At 27.6% G+C, this 22,139-nt stretch overlaps 2 protein-coding genes across 3 annotated transcripts in view; one reads left to right on the top strand and one right to left on the bottom strand.

Moving 5' to 3' along the window:
* LOC111629995 (platelet glycoprotein V-like) overlaps positions 1-22,139 on the top strand; it is a 129,862-nt gene that overhangs the window by 65,397 nt on the left and 42,326 nt on the right. The window lies entirely within an intron of this gene.
* Positions 1,382-21,988, bottom strand: LOC111629998 (calumenin-A-like). The gene is made up of 6 exons (XM_023373991.1): positions 21,412-21,988; positions 16,383-16,530; positions 12,858-13,011; positions 9,954-10,070; positions 7,252-7,466; positions 1,382-1,711 (listed from the first exon to the last, which is right to left on the bottom strand). The coding sequence occupies exons 1-6, from the start codon at positions 21,599-21,601 to the stop codon at positions 1,540-1,542; spliced, it is 996 nt and encodes a 331-aa protein (XP_023229759.1). The 5' UTR covers positions 21,602-21,988; the 3' UTR covers positions 1,382-1,539.

The raw sequence follows: 22,139 nt of genomic DNA, 5'->3' as shown, positions 1-22,139 counted from the left end.
AAAATAAATTGTCCGACGTGTTTAGTCTGTTAAGTTGGTTACATCATCTCGGTTTAAATCGAATATTAAAACATAAAAGTCATTTAAACTATTCGAGAAGTAAGTAAAGTGAATAACGAGAAGTGATTTTATTCGGTTATATCTAAAATTACCAAAGTATTATTTGATATAAGTGTTTAATCTGACGATATTGTAGCATATCGATTACTGAACACTACACATACATAACATTATTGTCTCCGATTTAGGGTATTTAGTATTCCTTTTAACAGGAAGTTGACTGGAAATTGTCAGTATCGCCTTTTATGCGTAAATTGATGTTACCGTATACTGTATATATCTAGTCACTTTCCCGGCTGTTATATATAAGTTAACAGGGGAAAAGTGCCATAATGGGTTAAAAATGACCCCCAAGATTTTTACATTTTTGGACTCGTGACCTTGAAACGTCAAGGAAAAAAAAATTGGGAAGTTTTTCTATATGTATGGATATTTGGTGTGTTGGGGGAGGACATGACTTTGTTCACTTTCTTTGTAGCTTAATAACTCCTGTGCTTTTAGTCGAAAATTTCTGAAATTTTGCAGAGAGGTTTGTTTGTTAAAGGGATCGAAGCTATTAAATTTTGGTGAGTAAAGGTCGAGGGGTGGGAAGAAAAAGGGGGTCGTATATATCTCCAGTATGGTCGGATTTAATGACGATTTTACTGGTTATTAGCATTTAAAATTTTTATAAAACCCATCCCTACCCTCAAGATTAAGCTTTTTGCCATTTTATAATAGTTAAAAATATAAAATTTATTAAAATACCATAACAGATGGCGCCACCAAATGTTGCCGGGAAAGTTAAGCAACTTGTTGCTGGATTTTTTAAAATCATGTTATGGCAGGGCGCAAGAATTTCTGACAAGGGCAACAAAAAAGTAGTTACGCTACTAAATACATATACAGTATATAAAATATATAAAGATACGTATCAGTGTACAGTACAGTATTAAATTTCTACGAACAGATTTTTACATTAGCATCAAAGAAAGCATTTCAATACAGTACTGCAATATGATATTAAACAATTATAATTTATGCAAAAAAATCATGAATTAGAAAATAATAAAATTTTTCAACAGTTTGATAAAAATTGCATTTTATTTTTACATTATAAAATTGAAATCGATGTATGTATATATTAATAAATCTACACTTAAAAATATCACTCTTGATATTCATTTTAAATTCTACTGTTTCCTTATAGAGATTTGATGTTAGACGTTTATTAAAATAGGTGAAATGGCTAAATCTAATGAAGACACACAGATTAAAACAATCTCATTTTTCTATTTCAGATAAACAAAAGAATTTATATAATAATACGGATTTTATTACGTAAAAACAAATACATTTTTTGTAGTCTAAAAAAGGTTCATAAATAACTTTATTAATGTATATTACATTAATATATTAAACAGCATTAAAGTAACTGGAAGCAAATAATTATAATTAAGTATAAAATAAGTTTTTAAGGGACATTTCCGAAGAAATCTTTCAGAGTTCGTCGTCAAATTTGTGTGTGTTATGCAAATGTTCGCCGAAATCCGTGGCTTCGCTTCCCACAAAAATTTCGTGATGGTCTACTATTTCTTGAATGGATAATTTTCCGTCTTTATTGGCGTCCGAACTGTCGATCAGATGATCCGCTTCGCTTTCCGCTATGTCGCTAAACACGAAATAATAATTATTAATGTTACGGTTTTTTGTGTAAAATACAATAGTGTATAACTATACAATAGTGTATAACTTGTTACTGAAAGAAATTATAGCTGCAATGTGAAATATATTTAATACATATTCTGCATCACAGCTGTATGTATGATTAATGTATAATACATTTATCGTAATCTAATAATGATAATATATACTAAAATTGCATGAAATTACAGATGAAGAATGTGTGGGAAAAACGTTGTAGTTTGCTGTTTCTACACGTCTTTCATATTACCAGTAAAAAATATCTTTAGTCTTTCCTTCCATATATGCATTTATTCCAATAGTTCTAAAGATTTTAATCAAAAATTTCTATAAATTACTTTCACATAATCTCAAACATTTAAATATTTTTATCTTTTACTAAACTTTTACTTCACAATATCCATGAAGTTATTCTTTTTGTTCTTTATGGTAACAATACATTATTATTAAATGCATAATAATATCTGTATTTTTGCTTTTATAAATTTTTATTACACACAAATTGTATCACAATTTTTATTACCAATAAAAAATTCTTACCTGACTAAGTTTTAAAAACTTTACATTTAAAACATTTTACATATATTTGTCTGTAAATCTAAAGAATTAAGCATAAAACATTTAACTGTTAAAAAAATTTTTAAATGATCCATGGAAAATAAATTGTTTTTCTGTTTAATATAAACTACACTTCAAATTCTATAAATCTTATTAATTTTGTATTATTTATGCAGTGGCTAAAAACTATTTCCATTGTTAAGAGAAATATTTAATTTAACTTTGAAAAATTTGCCTGGATGGTAATTTGCATATTAATTAATTAAAATTGAAGACAAAGTCTGTCCAAAATAGCCATCTTTTTATTCACTTCCAAGTTCCAGAATACATCCCACAATGACTTTTTGGACTATTTGGTAGCCAAAATTTTAAAATTTTGTTAAAACATCAAAAAAATATATATTCCACTAAAAACACTTTTCTATGATCTGCTTGAAATCTATGTATTACCAGTGCTTCTCTCAATGTATAAAAGTTCAAGAATAAGTATGGTCCCGAGGCCGTATCGATGGAAAAGCAGTGTGACATCCATTTATCTCCACTCCAATTTTAAAAGAAGCAATTTTAATCAGGTATGTATTTTTTCATGTTTAAAGAAATTTTTAAATTTTGGCAACTAAGTAGTCTAAAAGGAAAGATTGGGTTGTTGTGGAATGTACTCTGGCATACAGAAGTGAAAAAAAGGTGACTATTTCAAAAGACTTAGTCCTCGATTTTAATTACTTTAATATTAAAGCAAATAACATTAAAATGAAATGCTCTCTGCTTAAGAAATCAATTCTAAATTTACTAACACTAACATTTTCATTTCTTATTTATTGTATTTATACAGACACTTGGCAAATCACAGAATTAAATTTTATTCAGTTGATACGTGTTCTTTTCATTTATGCACAATTTCAAAAATACCAGAATTTTCATTTCTGTGTATATTTTGTCTACTTGGGCCTTGTTTATTAATAGGGTTTATTATACTGGTGTAGTTTCTGATTAGCAGAGAAGAAATCTTAGTCAAAAGTCAAAATAAAATATCTTTATTTTCAACTGATATTTAGTTTTGACTAACATTTTCAATTCACCTACAGTTATGAACATATGAAAACAAATGTATAACTAAAACAATTGGACATGTACTGTACTTTTAAACTACAGAATGTTCAAAAATTATAAAAAGTATTTTTTTTAAGTTGTTGAATATAATGTAAAAATAGTACAATTTTTTAATATAATTTTGTTAAGCTTATTACATACAACCAAACTTGTATGATTTAATACTTAAGCATTTATTAGCATAATGGTGTTAAAGAATGTTATGTTATGTATGTATTAAAATAGTCTGAACAACTGCCTTATTCTATTATATACTTGTACATAGTTGCCTTATTCTATTATATACTTGTAGTACTGGAAATGTTCTTTACTAAAACTAAAAAAACTTTAAATGTAGAATTTGTTTCCTTAAATAAACAGCATTTCATTTTAATTATTCAATCTGATACCAAAATTTCATTCATTTCTGTACAATGAACATTATTTTCTGTTGATATTTCTTTAGAAAATTAACTTCATTGAGTCTTTTATATTTATTTTCTTACTCATTTGTATTATCTTAGTCTATTGTCATTTTATTTCAGATTTATCTAGTAAAACTGTCAAAATTTTTTTTTTCATTTAACTTAATCTATCTTAATATGAGAAAATATAATGAACGTATTATGGACATTTTAAGATAAATCCTATAATATCATTGTTCTCTCGTCTTTTTATAGATCAAGTACTGTACATTATTAGGATTGCCAAAGACAATGTACAATACAACATGTACTGTACTGTACAAATGTAGTAAACTGATAGATTTGGCTATATATTACTCTTTAATCATTTATGTATGTTATACTTGTACATAGTGGATCAATAAATTAGGAAAATTAAACTTTTTGTTAAACTAAAACTGTGTTCTTTGATTTACCAAAACAAAAAATTGATTAATTAAAGGATAATTTAAAATTATAATAAGAAGCTGGTCATTTCAGCTAATAAGCAATTATTATACATATCTCCTTTAAGATATGCAACATTTGATAACACTGCTAAAACTTGTACTTATTGTTCTTTCTGAAAACATCTCTTATTTTATATTTTCAAGTTAGATAAGTCAAAGCAACTATTCATTATGTAGAGGACAGAACATATGATAAATTAAAATTACTTATTAATTAATCCAATAACTGTAAACTTTAAAACTGTAAAACTAATATTACTGTTAAAATGTATGGTAATTAATAGTAATATTAATTTTCTTTTGAATGCTAAATCAGTATCTAAAAAATACAGTTTCCTATACTATATTGTTGTATATCTAAAGTCAGACCAAAGTTGTTAGTATTATTATTAAATAAAGTTTATTATCAATTATTACATATCTAAAATTATTCAAATAATAAGTTTGTAATGTTAGATGTTATGCTCAAATATAGGAAGAACATTATCTTCAATCTGTAATATTAACGAGTAGCTGAAAGTATTTAACTAACATACTAAAGTATCATTCTCACCCTTGAAAATTTTGTTTAGTAAATACATCTTCTATAAACATACAGGTGATTTTCAGATTGTAAAAGGATATAACTTGCTTATTATTACAACTTTATAAAATTTACATGATTTAATTCTTAATAAAAGTCAAAGTTCATAAAATGTTTACTGTTAGTATCACTATCAGTACCAATGGTTTTGTATTGATTAGTTGCATAAGAAGAATCCAAAAGTTTATTTAAATTGATTGATTTTATTAATCAGTTTAAGTAAATCTATGAATAAAATGTTTTCTCTTGATATGATTTTGCTAAGTTTAGTCAAAACTCTTCATATACATCCAAATTCAAACTACCTTAGTAATTTATTTTAACTATAATTGAGTTATAATTCATACAGCTTTTTTTTTTATTCCTTTTAAAAATATCTTATATTAAATAAACTAAAACATTCATCAATTAATTAAAAATATATCTATTTTCTTTTAATTAATTTCTAAAAATTTAAGAAGTTTTATCTATATGTTGTTGTAAACATTCATATAAAATATTTCTTATTACTCTATGGCATTTTCTTTAATATCTGAAAGCAAATAAATTAACAGTATGACAATAAATTTAAAAAATAAAAATTACATACTTATTGTTCGGAATTAACCAAAGTAAAACTTCCTCTTTGCTCAGTTTTCCGTCATGATTTTTGTCGTAATCTGTATCAAAACGATCTTTTTCTACAATGTAATCCTCACTACCTAACATAGAAACTTTCCCGTTAGAATTTGCCATGTATTCCTCGAGACTGAGATAACCGTCTTTATTTTTATCTTTCTTCTGCATGGTTTGTTCATATAATGTCTATTAAAATAAAATAAAATAATATATTTTAGAAATTATTGAAAAATTATTAATCCATGATTTATATATGAATCAAATACTTTACTAAAATGATAAAAAGTATAAAGACAAAAAAAATCATAATAAATTTTTTAAATATTTAATGACTAATTCTGTCTTTTTATATTCAAAACAATCCAGTTCAACTAAAATTTATACAGTATAAATATCTGTTTTTGTTTAAAAAGATATTATGATAAAATATTTGCTAATGAAATAGAAAAATAGCTAAGTATGATAGATCTATAGATGCAATTTGACTCTTTTGCTACTTATAGTTTCATCAGTTCTGTTAATTTTAGATACAAAAATCTATTAATTTAACATTCTGAACTGTTCTGAATACTTTTCACCAATTCTAGCATGTAACAGCCATTGTTACTATTTTAACCTTTTTTTTTTCAAGTCATTAAGGAGTTAAATTAATCAATATTTTCACTGTCAAAATTAATTTTATTTATATCTTCAGAGACTTTTAAAAATATTTTGTAATTTCAAGATTTCTATCCATAAATATTCCCTTGATTTTCATATTCTATAATTTATTAATTTTTCAGTAATATAATTATGATGTATGAATTGTGTTGATTTTTCACTGTCCATAATTATGAAGTGCCCTGAACAGGGTTTTTAAAGTTAGCACATTTGGTGTAAAGAATTTTATAATTTATTTTGTAATAAAGTGTCCGCACTAATTTCTTATCTCACCGTGAAAAATAAATTTGAATATAATATTTACTTTAAAAGTCATATTTTTTTCAATGTTTCTTAAGTGTTTTGAAATTAAATTTATTGGAAGTTTTTAAACAATAATGATTACAGTGATATTTTTTTAATTGAATTTTGTCATTAGTGAAACCGCTAAAAGACTAAACTACAGAAATGTTTGCAGAAATGATGATAGTCCTAATTTATATCTCAATGCATAATAATTTAGAATCTTTCGAAACTTATTTTTTTTCCTTGTGATAATCTTTACATTGTTGGGTAATGTGCATCTAAAAATCTTTATTTTTGCAAAATGAATTTTTCAAAGTTAGAAATTTCTTCAAATTAAAAATGTATTCTTTTAATTCAAAACAAGAAACTATAGTTGAAACTTACCAGAAAAAAACAAAATTATGATTCAAGTGTCTGTCTAAAAGTTCTAGTGTAAGTTTAATACTAGATTAAATGTTATCTATTTTCACCTCTTACAAAAAGAATTCAGATTATAAAGTATTTAATTCATTGTAATTCATTGTATNTTATTTTAACTATAATTGAGTTATAATTCATACAGCTTTTTTTTTTATTCCTTTTAAAAATATCTTATATTAAATAAACTAAAACATTCATCAATTAATTAAAAATATATCTATTTTCTTTTAATTAATTTCTAAAAATTTAAGAAGTTTTATCTATATGTTGTTGTAAACATTCATATAAAATATTTCTTATTACTCTATGGCATTTTCTTTAATATCTGAAAGCAAATAAATTAACAGTATGACAATAAATTTAAAAAATAAAAATTACATACTTATTGTTCGGAATTAACCAAAGTAAAACTTCCTCTTTGCTCAGTTTTCCGTCATGATTTTTGTCGTAATCTGTATCAAAACGATCTTTTTCTACAATGTAATCCTCACTACCTAACATAGAAACTTTCCCGTTAGAATTTGCCATGTATTCCTCGAGACTGAGATAACCGTCTTTATTTTTATCTTTCTTCTGCATGGTTTGTTCATATAATGTCTATTAAAATAAAATAAAATAATATATTTTAGAAATTATTGAAAAATTATTAATCCATGATTTATATATGAATCAAATACTTTACTAAAATGATAAAAAGTATAAAGACAAAAAAAATCATAATAAATTTTTTAAATATTTAATGACTAATTCTGTCTTTTTATATTCAAAACAATCCAGTTCAACTAAAATTTATACAGTATAAATATCTGTTTTTGTTTAAAAAGATATTATGATAAAATATTTGCTAATGAAATAGAAAAATAGCTAAGTATGATAGATCTATAGATGCAATTTGACTCTTTTGCTACTTATAGTTTCATCAGTTCTGTTAATTTTAGATACAAAAATCTATTAATTTAACATTCTGAACTGTTCTGAATACTTTTCACCAATTCTAGCATGTAACAGCCATTGTTACTATTTTAACCTTTTTTTTTTCAAGTCATTAAGGAGTTAAATTAATCAATATTTTCACTGTCAAAATTAATTTTATTTATATCTTCAGAGACTTTTAAAAATATTTTGTAATTTCAAGATTTCTATCCATAAATATTCCCTTGATTTTCATATTCTATAATTTATTAATTTTTCAGTAATATAATTATGATGTATGAATTGTGTTGATTTTTCACTGTCCATAATTATGAAGTGCCCTGAACAGGGTTTTTAAAGTTAGCACATTTGGTGTAAAGAATTTTATAATTTATTTTGTAATAAAGTGTCCGCACTAATTTCTTATCTCACCGTGAAAAATAAATTTGAATATAATATTTACTTTAAAAGTCATATTTTTTTCAATGTTTCTTAAGTGTTTTGAAATTAAATTTATTGGAAGTTTTTAAACAATAATGATTACAGTGATATTTTTTTAATTGAATTTTGTCATTAGTGAAACCGCTAAAAGACTAAACTACAGAAATGTTTGCAGAAATGATGATAGTCCTAATTTATATCTCAATGCATAATAATTTAGAATCTTTCGAAACTTATTTTTTTTCCTTGTGATAATCTTTACATTGTTGGGTAATGTGCATCTAAAAATCTTTATTTTTGCAAAATGAATTTTTCAAAGTTAGAAATTTCTTCAAATTAAAAATGTATTCTTTTAATTCAAAACAAGAAACTATAGTTGAAACTTACCAGAAAAAAACAAAATTATGATTCAAGTGTCTGTCTAAAAGTTCTAGTGTAAGTTTAATACTAGATTAAATGTTATCTATTTTCACCTCTTACAAAAAGAATTCAGATTATAAAGTATTTAATTCATTGTAATTCATTGTATATAATATTAACAAAATATTTAATGTAATTTAATGTTTAGAGTACTATTCAAAGTTAGTTACATCTAACTTTTTGAGTATAAAACTGCATAATAAAGACATATGCAGCTAAAATATTAATTGTTGATTATAAGTTATTACTATAAAACAAAAATAATTATTAATTTTTATAAAATTTGACAGAAAGATTTTGTATTAATTCATTTCCATGCAATCACTGCAATGATAAAATTCATTCATAAAACCAGTGCTTCTTTTGGGGAAAAAAAAGGAATGCTCATCTCATTACTAAAAATATATTACATGCATCGTACACAAGATTTGGCACACAAGCAGGAGCAGGACATCTTAATAATTTTGTCGCCGATCTTCTATGCTCAACAGTGTGATTCAATGCAGAGCAAACATCAAATTTTCAAAAATTCTCTTAAAACTTTTAAAATATATCGAAAAAAGGTGGTGGAACACCGTTTCATTGTGTTCTATGACAAAAAAGTGCTGCATAAAACACTCATCAAAATAGAAACACAGTAGAAGATAAATTCAATTTAAAAGGAGTAGTTTAAATGTAAGCTCTACAGTATTCTAATTGTTCAGACTATATAGGAATAATTTGTATATTAGTTATCTTCTATCTTTGTAATCTGAAACACTCCAAAAAATTTCCCCAAAAAAATAAAATTTATCTGTTTCTAGAATAAATTTTTTCCTTCTATAAAAATTCAAAAGTAAAAAAATCTATATATTATTTTTATATATTTCTCTATAGATAATAATGTTAATGTTTTTATTCATTTAAAATTTATCCAAGAAAATGCTTCCAAAACCTAAATAAAATGATGACTTAGTCAAGAAATTATTGCTTTATGCATTTATATACATTTTTGAAATGTCTTATGGCTTTATCTTCAAATACTATATTAAAATAGATTTCTGAGTATGAAACCTTAAAACACCAAAAATATTTATGGTATATATTAAAACGACTCGTTACATACAGCAATTTTTTTTATGTACAAGAAATCCTATCTCTGTAGAGATCTAAAATCCTACTGAATAATAATACTATTCTAAGGAATATATAATCAAGAAAATGGTATTTGAATTTATAAGAAAAGAATATGTAATTATTTAAATGTTTTAAATAATATAAGTTTTATTATAAAATATTTTATATAAAATAGTATGAAAATATTGAACTCACATCATGCATATGCTCAAATTCTTCTGGATGTGTAAATGCAGGAAATTCTGACTTGTCTAAATATCCATCATTATTTAAATCTGCTTTCTTGAATAACTGTTCCTCATTTCTGAGCATCTGACAGAAAAGTACACAGTATATCATATTTATATATATATATATAAATACCATTGTCAAATAAATTACCATCTAATATACCCTATGCATTAATTCGTTAATAATTTTGAAAACCTAAAAAATTACTTTATCTAAAAATATCTGTATAAACTTATAAATATAAAATATCTGAATAATATTTGAAAGCTAAAAATAGGTATGACCTTAAACCACAGTTTTTCTGAAGATTAAAGTTTGAAAAAATTAATTTTTTAACATAATAAATGATATATATATACAGGTAACCCCGTATAACACGGGAGTTACGTTCTAGAAAATTGCTGTGTTATGCGAATCCGTGTTATACAAAACAAAGAACTAGTGCGAAAAGGGGGATTAAGTTCCAAAAATTAAAAAGCATGTTGTTAAATCCTTATTTAAATCGGATTTATTATTCGGTTTTTTCATAGGTAAAATACTTATTTATTATTTAAGTAAATATTTTACCAGAGGATTATTCATTTTATATGATAATCTCAGCATGAGCATCATCAACTGGTAACAGTTTTTGGGTGCGTTCGTTAATAGCGGTTGCTCTGCAACGGGAGTGCGCTGCTGTTTGTAGGCATTTAGGAACGACAGTGAAAGAAAGATGGCTACACCCGCATTATCAATAGTATCGTGTGGAGGAATCTATAATTCTAAAATGAGCTTTTAGAGGCAAAAGAAGGGTCCCAATTGTAAAATTTAACCATTAAATGGATTATTTGTTGAAAGAGCATTCAAAGTAGCCACGAAAACAATTAGAATGATAGCATGGAGTTACGCGGAGGTATAAAAGAACGTACCCTTTATTACATTTTATGTTGTACGAGAACTGTGTTAGAGTGAACCCGTGCTATAAAAGCAGCATGTTATACAGGGGATGTTCCCAATTCTCGAACCGTGTTAGAGTGAATCCGTGCTATAGAAGTGCCGTGTTATACGGGGGTTACCTGTATATGATTTTTATTTTCAATAACAATCAAATTTGGTAGTGCTAAATTGAGAATCATTTCGTAAATGATTCTCAATTTAAGTTAAACAAGACATATGTTTAACTCCAAATAAACTACATAATTCCAAATCATTTTATAAAAATAATAATAAATTCATTTATACATTTTCATTTTGAAGAAGGCTGCCTCATCAACATCACCAACATCAAACTCTTTGTTCATTTATAACCAATAGATTTTAGCAGATTTATTGATGAAATTTAAGTCAATTTAATTCAAATTAATTTCTTAATTTGCATGATTAACATATTATTTCTTTAAACAATCTCATTAATGGATTGCTCGGGTTTCCAAAAATCATCCATTGTTCTGAGAATTTGTTATATTGTAAACAACTGATTTCTTGCTCACCCAGGAAAATATCAGTTATTTAATCTTCCACATATAAGAAATACCTATATTTGAAGTTATTCAGTCTCTTGAGATCTCTATTCTGTAGAAACATATACATTACAAGATAGTATATTATTCTGTATATGTGTATGACAAAGTTGACAGAAACTTTATATACTGCAAGCACAAAAAGGGGCAAATTATTTATGCTTACAAGCACTTCACTTGATTTTGACAAGTTTTTTAACAAATCAGTCTCAGTTGTTTTGATGCCGCTTTTCTGCTTATTGAATACAAGTGCTTGATATTAGCAATGCCATGTACTGTACAGCCTGTCTGTTCATTCCGAAACTTGTCAGGAAGGGCTCACAACTTGAAAAGACTCGATAGCCTTTCTAAACTTCGGCACTACATTTGGATCTGTGTCATAATGTTCACTAGGTGGCTCCTCCTCAATCATATAGGCCTGCTGACTCTCTTCATACAGTTCTTCAATTTTATATATCCTTGATGTAACAAGTGCATCATCAAACTCTACAAATTCCCAAATGTTAACTAAGCATTGAAAAAATCTGAAGTTTACAATAGATGGGGCTAGAAAAAAAATCTGTTATTCCAAGTTATGGAGCTTAATGAGGTAAAATTACACAGATTTAGTGGGACCTAGGGGGGAAAAAATCCATTATTCCAAGAAATCTGTTGTTCCATAATCCATTAAAACACGATTATACTGTATTTGTGTATATATATATATATGTAGCTGTTTCATCCCATTTAAACTAAATGAAAAACTGCAATTAAATATATTTAATATGATTTAGTGATTATAAACGTTGTGGTCAATATCCAATGTGTTTCTGAATTCGTAAATTTTTTATGATTTAAGTGATAGAACACTGTTTTATTGTAACAAAAATCATTTTTCAGAAAATATTTATCAAATTTATAAAAGAAAAGTAACGTTTTTGATGTTCTTTTCTCTAAATAAACGACCATAAACTTTATATGTACAGTATGGTACATTATTAATCGATCTAGCCTTTACGTTGAATCTCTATGATACCTTTTGATGAATCAGCAAAATAAAAATTAATTTCATTTATAACTATACATTCGAAAACTAATAAGGTTTTTTATATTTTAGATAATATTCATGTTTGATTTCGTGATTACATAAGTAAATTGGTAGAATCACATGTTTGGCGCGTTATCGAAAATTGGATATTCTTATCAGATTCTTTTATTTCGATTAATTTTATTTGATGTTAATCAGTTATAAAAATTTTTAATGTAATAACAAGTCTTATCATCATTAAAATTTTTTATCAATACGTTAGAACAAACGCATTAATTAGGCTACATAGGATATAAATACTGTAATATTCNAATTAAATAAAATATTTAAAATTTAAATCACCTGATAATCTGAATTTTCATCCGTATCCGGTGTTAGTTCATTATCATTGTAAATACCATACGTTTCCGATTTATGTTCGTCCCACGAAATTCTGCCGTCTTCATTTACGTCGTCGTCTTCCATTTGTTCATTTGCTTCTTCTTCTGTCAGTTTTCTAAACAAAGATAAATATAAGAATACAATTTATCAATAGAAAATTTGAATTTTGTAATATTACTTGAAAAATATTATGATGAATAATTAATATGCCCTAAGATTAAAATTTATTCTAAAATTGAAAGATGAAAGCAATTGGAAATTCTCAATGGAACAAACATTATTATACTACTGACATTTATTGAATAAGATTTGGACAATAATAAAAAAATTGTAACGTCTATTTCTTGGCTTTTTTAAACACCTAAAATTTTTGGCTTTTCTTTCAGTAACTTACAACACACAAGGAACTCTTATTGATATAGGTTTTATTATTGAACGTGGATATGCATTTCAGGTCTTAATGACCCCTCTTCAGTTATTTTTTGTACAGATCTTATTTATAACTATTATTTCTTTTGATAAGATCTGTACAAAAAAATACAGACTGATGAGGGCTCATTATGACCCAAAATGAATATCCATAACCAATAATAAAGCCTATATCAATAAGAGTTCCTTGTGTGATGTAAGTTACTGAAAGAAAAGCCAAAAATTTTAGGTTTTTAAAAAATCCACATAAACTAGTAACAGAAACAATCATTTAAAATCTATTTCTTGCATAAAATTCTATATTCAATAGCATGGCTCCTATTCTGAACATATTTGATATCTGATTTGTTTAGACTTGTTTACACTATTTTGAAAAAAAAATATAGTTCTCTTTTTACATGATTTGTTTTAATCTAATACTTTACATATTTGCACTATCAGATTAGAGTAAAAAATCCACATAAAACAGAAGTGGATGTATTTATATAATCTAACACATTTCAATAAATTTGACTTTTTAAAAATCTCTTTTAAATTTTCTTTTCTTGATTTAAAAGAAAAAACAAATTTTTTTTAAATCAAAGAAAAAATATTTGTACTTCCTTTTGTACAAAATTGCTCTTTTTAAAACAAGTTTTAGAATTTACATTTAAGGCTGTCATGCACACTCAAGTAAATTTTAAAATTTGGCTTTTTTTTTCCCTTTAATTTTTACTGTACTGAGAGAGCCTTTTAATAATATCCATCATTGGTTTGGCCATGCCCACAGTGGGGGCAGCCAGATGGTAAGGGAGGACAGACTCCCAAAAAGTTTCCTGAATTTCTGACTACTGGGATTTGTTTCTGAGACCCTAGAGTGGTAGGCCAATGCCTTAATTTCCTCAGTCATCTGGCCATTGATTAAGATTTAGTTGATTTTTCACTTTGACTTACTTCAATGTTTGTGGCAACAATCAGTCTTTCATTCTGACGTTATCCCACAATTGAAACAGTGAGAAAATATTTAATTCAAAGTTTACTTAATTGTTTATACAAATGTTTCTTCCAATTTCTTTGAATATGGAGTAGTTTTTTCTATGCCATTTGGTGTTAAAAGCTAGATATATTTCAGTGTTTAATTGAAAAATCTAAATAAAAAAGTAAACTAAAATAAAATTTATCAAAAAATATAAACTTATTAAATTTTTCTGATAAATAAATTATACAGCAATTAATCCTTTGATTTATTAACTACAACTGAAATATTTTGCTAAAACACATCCTATTACATTGATTTCAGACCTTAAAAACCAGTAAAAATAATACAAAAACTAATTAATCTTCCATTTTTCCATACAGACAATATCTTTTTTGCATGGATTTTTCAGGAATTTAACTACTGCATAACAAAAATATTGATATATACCTAATTCTTTTTTTATCTTGTATCAGTTATTTACAGTTAATAAAAATAAATGAATGAACATTACATTCATCAACTTATATTTTCACATAAACTTTAATATTTTCTAACATCCAACACTACTGTTCATTCATAATCCTTTACACGCTATTAACCTGTCAATCTTACATTTCAGAAATAATATTGTGAAGTTTTAAACTTTTAAGTAATCAGTGCAAAAACAAATACTGTATTACAAAAGAAATTTTTCTAAAAAAATATTAAAATTAAAAAAACATTAATCGTTAAAATCAACATTTTAAAAAACTTTTTGAATTGAGACAAATAAATTGTTTTCAAAGTAAAAAGTTATTATGAGTATTATAGAAATTATTCTCATACAGTATTTCATATCATTATATTTGCATTTATTAAAGAAATGCATAAACACAAAATTAAACATCTTTTTAAAGAATTTGTTCTCATCCTAAGATGCTAATAGAGAAGCATTAATTTAAATTTCTCTATCCCTCAAAAAATGTTGAAACTTTAAATAGTGTTTATATATTTAGACATCTTTAATCTTTTCACAGGCACGTTTTGTTCTTGCTAGACGAATCCTGATGGCAGATTAATCGTGTCAAGGTCATCAGAGTGTTTATGTATTAAACACATGTGTGTATTTGTAAAGGATTGTTGTGTTCTACTTTGTTTTAGAATAGATTTCTTATGTTTCTTTAACTCTGTTTTCAATATGTTTGGATTTTTTTAATTTTACTTATTAAATTGTCTGATTAAAATTTTTTATTTTAAATATTTTAACAATTTCTTTTGTTTTCTTATAATATTTACTTACACTTAAAATATTTTAAGTGTAAGTACTTTTCATTTTAATGTGATTTGTTATAAGATGTTTACTGTTGTAATTAAAAATATAACCATAACCATATATTAGCATTGAAATAAACTAACACAGCAAAATGTAATTCAAGACAACACCTTATGTTGCTGAGAAATTTAATCAAATTTTATTAAATTTCTCAGCAACATAAGGTGTTGTCTTACACCATATATTAGCTTTGATTAACATTTATTACAAAATTTACATGTGTTCGTCTTGTCCTGTGGCTTACCAAAGTGTAGTCAAGTTAGTCTTAATGTTATAGAATAAAATATAAAACAAAAGATCAGAGAATCTCGTCATTATTATACCAACAAACTCTTTATAAACATTATTTCCCCAAATAAAAATTCCAAAAATTTTTCACAAAAAAAAATCATTAATAATAAATTTTGTTATATTATACATATATTTTAACTCTTTTGTAAAGTAACTTTCTTTTTAAAATTTTGTTTATGTTTATTAACACACAATTGAAATTAATACAGTAATACCCCGACTTACGCGAATCCGGAGTTACGCGATTTTCAAATCTCGTCGATTCGTCTTTTATTTGAGCGCCACGCAACTCTTAATTACTCATTTCCTCCCACACTATTATTCGGCTTACATGTTCGGACGTGTTCGACATATAGCTACAATTTATTTTGTGTTATTTGTATGTATTTATATGCAAAATTATACCCCGACTTACGCGAATTCGACTTACGCGGTTATCGCTCGGTCCCACCTATCGCGTAAGTTCGGGGTATTACTGTATTTAAAAATAAATTACCTGAAAGATTTTAATATCCAATCCGTAAGTTCTTTCTTATCGATAAAACCATCGCGACTCTTATCCATTTTCTCGGCAAGAATTTTTAAACGCGACTTGGCTTCCGAAGGACTTAAGTGATCAAACGTTTCTGCTTCATCTTTACTTCCTATTAAAAAAATTGAAAACTGTTTGAAACAACTAGTTTAATTTATAAATAAGAACTATTCAATGTATCTATATATATTTTTAAAGAATCTTGTCCATCTATCATCTTTTCTGTCATTCTTATTTTGTATTATGTGTTATGTAATTTGCCTCTGCAAAATATTTTAAATGTATAACTATTCAAAATATAGTATTCTTATTCTCTACATCTGACACAAACAACAGATTTTGAGAACAAAAATTTATTGTTTATGCAAACAATTGCCCATGTTATCATAAATATGTTCTGATGAAGAGGGCAAGAGGATATAAACTTTTTTTGCCTCTTGAAATCTAACTTTATATTTTTATTTTTATTTGAAAGTTATGTTTAAATATTATAATACCAAAAAAAATTTGGGTCTGTGAAATTTTAAATGAATTAAAATATATTTTTCATAATTTATTTTTAATTTGCAAATAACATAGCAATTTGTAATATCATATATACTGTATTTCAATATATATGAAAAAATGAGGTATGCTTGTTAGATATTGTACTTATATTTTATATATTTAGTCTTTTGGACATTCAAATTCAAAAACTACTTAATTAAAAAAAAAACATTTCATTTTTTAGATATAGAGCCTTGTAATATTTTTATTTAGTGATGCCAATATAAAACATGTAAATACACTCATTTGTAATGAGTGCATTTATGTGTTTTATATTGATATTAAAAAGGCATTGAAGTGTTTTATATCGCATGTTTTTATCTAAATGATTTGTAATACATGTAAAATCACTTATATTTCTACTAAAAATTTAATTTTCTAATACAACATCAATATTTGATTTGAAACGGAAGAATGTTTAATTTCTAATCCAAAGAAAGCATATACTTGATTACAGTAATTTTTCATGGATATATCAGTTAACTGTTTTTAACACAGATAACAATTTAAAAATGGATTTGGGTAATCTCAAAATTATTAATTCAGTAAACTGCTTTTCCTTTGTCTGAACACATCAAAATCATCAAGAAACATAAGCCTTTGTGTGCCACAGATCTTTTCATCTGCCATTGTAATTTTGTCCAACCAAAATTCATCAAAGGAATGTATGTGTATTTGTACATGTATATGTCCTTGCCTTTAGTTTTTTTCCATTATTTTTTTGTAAATCAATCCACACTTTAATTGATTTTATGAAACACTCCTATCAGCTTTCATGATACAAATTAGACTAAGTTTCCAGTAATTCCTTCCTGTGTACCTAATTATTTTCAGGGGACTTTTTAGAAATTGACTGTTAATTTTATCATATGTTGGTTCTCTACTTTAAATAAGTTCAAAGCAGTTGACTTTCAAATTCACACTTTAGGTAGATTTTAACATTGATGATTATTATTTTTTAGTTTATTTTAGTATTTTGTGTTGTTGTTATTGAGTGTGGATTGTATCCTACTTGGTTAATACGAGTGCCCAGTGCTATGCCAAACCAAGGTATAGCTACAGAGAAACTGTTATTGTGGTTATATGATGTTAGTGTGTTTCTGTGTTTAAGAATCTCTTGACTATGTGACATGCTAAGTATGGCTGCTTTCTGCAATGTGTTATATGTGCTGTAGATATCACATATATGTTGTGGAGGCCTAATGTTTCTAGAATTTTGTACTTACCATAATCACTATAGTTCTAATGAACTATCATGATTCTGGAGATACTGTGATACTGAGAGCTCTCATCTTGACAAGGTAATAACTAGCAAGAGTTAATGTTACTATTAAGTACTAGAAGATAACTTACTGTACCTTCCACAGATGCTTTATTTTGCAGGTAAGTTCTGAGTATTTACTAATTTTTTTCATTTTATGTATTTTGTATGTTGTGAATATTTGGAGCAGTTATGTCTGTTATGTATCTGATTTTGCTTGTTAGTAAATGTGATGTATCATTTCGCCTGTGATTATGGATTGGTCATGGTATACTTTGTGTGTATTGTTTTCTATGACTGTGAAGTGTATTTGTAGTTTGGTTCCTAGGTGTGTAATAGTTTGTGTTTAAATCAACGTTACACTATCTGGAACCTGTGACTGGCGCTCGATGCGTATATACTGTATATCGCTGTTGACAAACATTTTCGAGCGATCCTTTCGCTCTTCTTCAGGCCGACTGAAATTCCCTAGACGGAGTGTATATTATTTGTTTGTGTTTATATGCAAGCTTTTTATGTATTACATTTACTTATGTCAATATAAGTAAATAAGCCAGTTTATGTTAAAAGCTTGCAACCCAATGTGATATAGTCTCATATATAATTTGGCATGTGATTTTAACATCAGCTTCCTATAGTTTCTTGTAGTTATGACCTGGTCTTGTATGGCAATTATGAATCCTTCAATCTCTCTGAAGAGGCACCCATGAGTCAGCCAGCAATTTGACAATTTCTGTCAACACGATCATGGCTAAGACTATTGGGATGCTTACCAATGGAACAACTCTTGTGTCCAAGACTAGACTAGATTTAACACAATACAAAATGCAGACACCATCATACTATTATGAAAGTTTAATGGTGTTTTTTTTATCTGCAAGAGTTATACTTAGAAAAGCTCTCAGTGTTCATACTGTATGTAATGCAGATTTAAAATTTATACAAAGCATTGTCCTTCCTCTTTACAAGGAAGACTTAGCCTTTCAATGAATGACTGTTCATAGAAAGGCTGACTCTTACTTGTTAGTGTTGTTTGTTGTGTTCTGTTTATGTTCATGTTTTCATTTGGAGTTGTTCTAAATCTGCCTGAGTCCAATGTATAACTCCAAATGAATATGTTGTTGTTATTATTATATATTTTATTAATAATATTTAACAGATAAAATAGAAAAGAAGCAAAATAATAATAAAAAATTTTGAGTATTCGCAGCAGTGATTTTTTTTTCCTTTCAATAATTAAAGGAATTTAGGCACTTTCTTTCTCAAATATTCCATTTGTTTGATTTCATTTATTGGGCTAGTTTTCAAATTTCAGACTTACAGATTTCCACTGTTATCTATCCTTCCTTAATCTTGAGAACAGAATTAGATAAATGAAAATCGAGACCAAATACAGAAAGCTTAGGGCTAGAGGTCCCGATATACTATATACAAACTTCTGGTCTAGACCAAAAGTCACAAGATTTTAAAAAATTAAAATATGATTCAAAGTTGCAACCCAGCATTGTAACAATGCCATAATAAGTAATTGTTTATTTTATAATTATATCTACAAGAAATTGCTAATGGAAATGAAAAATCTGAATATTTGAGACAACACTTTCTAAATTGCACACCAGTGTCACATTTTCAGTGGATTCTTTAATTGTAGGGTTATTCTAAAGTTTTATTTTCATTCTAGCAATTTTTTGTGAGTTATATGTCAAAATTGCAGCACATTTTTTAGAGAACAAATAAACACCTTAAATCAAGTTTGATAAATGATATCAACTATGGCTACATTTATATTACAACATCTCAAATTATGACTGAGATATATTTCTCTAAGTAATTTATATGGTTGTTATGATTTACAGTTGTACTGAGACTTTCTAATAAAATTTTTAAGACACTTTCATGTCGGTTCAGTAAAACTGACGAGATATGTCTTTAGTCAAGATGATAGGCAATTTATTGTAAATTATTAAAGTGTTTGTTGATTAACTGTTTTTCTTTCACAAGGTTCCTTTCTCCTAATCAAGTTTGGACTAGTTGTCAATTTTGAACTTTGAGACACTAGGCCAAATACTGAATGTAAAAGTTTGGCAAGATCGTCTCTATTTTTCTCTTCCTCTGGGACAACAGTGGGTTCGAAACATAAGTTGCTGGGTAATGCCTCAAATGACACAACATATAACTATTTTTATTACCAAAATATTTCTAGTAGTAATAATTTAAAAACTGGCAACAGTGTATCTGCAGAATTAATCCCCATCTAATTCCAATTAATTTTGAGACTCCTCAAATATTCCATTTAATGCTGGTAAATATATTACAATTTTATTTACGGTATATTTGAAAACAAAAGCTAGCACTCAGTTAGCATACCGGATAATCTGTCACAGAAGTTAGTAAATATGTTTATCTATAAGAAATAACTATACCTTATATGTATACATGTATATATGTATTTTGTGTGTGTAAAATATATTTCCATACTACATGAAAAATTATAAATAGCAGCCCTTCTGTCAAAAGGCTCTCAATTCTAGAATAAACAACGACCAGCATTATATCTGAAGTCGATAACTACATTCCCACAGAACGTTTACAAAAACAGTTAGTAAAAACACAACTTCATCTCGTACCGCCGGGCAAGTCCAAAAATCCATCCGGGCGAAAACGGAGCAAGGTTTCCGAACCGTATCCGCCAAAGAAAACGAGAAACCCTCCAGTAATTCCGCAATCCCGCCACCGGCCAAACGTCAATCTCCACAACGTATTTTCGCAGGCATTCTCCATCCGTAACCACCAGAATCGCCAAAGAACACGCCAGGCGTCCCCAGAAGACCAAAACATCAAACAGGCCGCCCGGGGCACCCTCCCATCTCCCACCGCCTCCGGACGAAGCGGATCCGAGAAAGCGCGGCGCATCCCGACCGCACGCACCGGCGAGAGCATCTCCGTTTTTCCCCTCCTCCGGGACGGCAAGCGGGTCCAAAACACACCTAGACAAACCACGATTCCGAATAGGAAATACCACGCGCGTAAACGTACGTATAACGATTCTAAACAGTAAACGCGTTTACACATCGAATCTTATCGACGAATTTGGTTAAAATGTCAATTTCCGACGGCTTCGGGTCGATCTTTTGGAGTTTTTCTAAACGCTAATTGATTAACACGCAGATGCATCGGCCCACTCACCCAGGATGGCTTCGTGGTCGAATTCGACGTTGTGTTCCTCGTCGACGAAATGATTGCGATCCCTGGGACCGTAGGCGCCGTCCGACTCCCTTTCTTTGCCGGATCCGTCTTTCTGCTTGTTGTGGGTGTGGGGACCGCAGATGACCGACGAACACAGGAAAATAATCGAAAGCAAAGACGTCGGCCTCATTCTCTGGCGCCAACGGTCGACGATCAGAGAACCGCGATCGCGAATAATCGACGTAACATCGCCACTTTCTCGGCCCAAATCTCGAACGCCACACTAAGTCCCGGCAGATGTTCGAGAACACGTTACCGCGATGCCACCTTCCTCTCCGTCCACTTCACAAATTCCTCCACGCATTTTTTTTATTTATTTTCTTTTTTCTAACGGCGCCTTATTAATTAAACGACTTCTCTTTTAATTCTTATCGGATGTCAAAACTGTAATCCTTTTTTAAATCGGTTGCGTTAAAATACGCAGATTTTATATATACGAATCGTACAATAATAGTTAAAATTAATCTCGTCGCCGTTATATTTTTCTAGTTTTATTTATATCTTTACTATCGACGAGTCTTCGAATAGCGGAAGTAGACGTCACGCGGTTTTTGTCGCCGTCTGACGACTGCCGATCGAACTATCGAAGGGGTGGTTACGGAAATACGAAAAGCCGCCGCGGTTTTTCGTTACCGATTGTGGGTATTTTGACATTTAGAAATCGAATT

The sequence above is a fragment of the Centruroides sculpturatus genome, unplaced genomic scaffold (genome assembly GCF_000671375.1).
Source record: "Centruroides sculpturatus isolate CEXI.00-Female unplaced genomic scaffold, Cexi_2.0 scaffold656, whole genome shotgun sequence".
Taxonomy (NCBI): Eukaryota; Metazoa; Arthropoda; class Arachnida; order Scorpiones; family Buthidae; genus Centruroides; species Centruroides sculpturatus.
The sequence above is the reverse complement of the archived record's forward strand: the minus strand, read 5'-3'. Positions and strand labels throughout refer to the sequence as shown.

Coding starts and splice junctions, on each gene's coding strand:
- LOC111629998 (XM_023373991.1), bottom strand. CDS start 21,601: ATGAGGCCGACGTCTTTGCTTTCGATTATTTTCCTGTGTTCGTCGGTC. Junction 10,071..12,857: donor ATGAAAATTCAGATTATCAG/GTGATTTAAATT, acceptor CTTTTCTGTCAG/ATGCTCAGAAATGAGGAACA. Junction 7,467..9,953: donor AATTTGAGCATATGCATGAT/GTGAGTTCAATA, acceptor TTATTTTAATAG/ACATTATATGAACAAACCAT.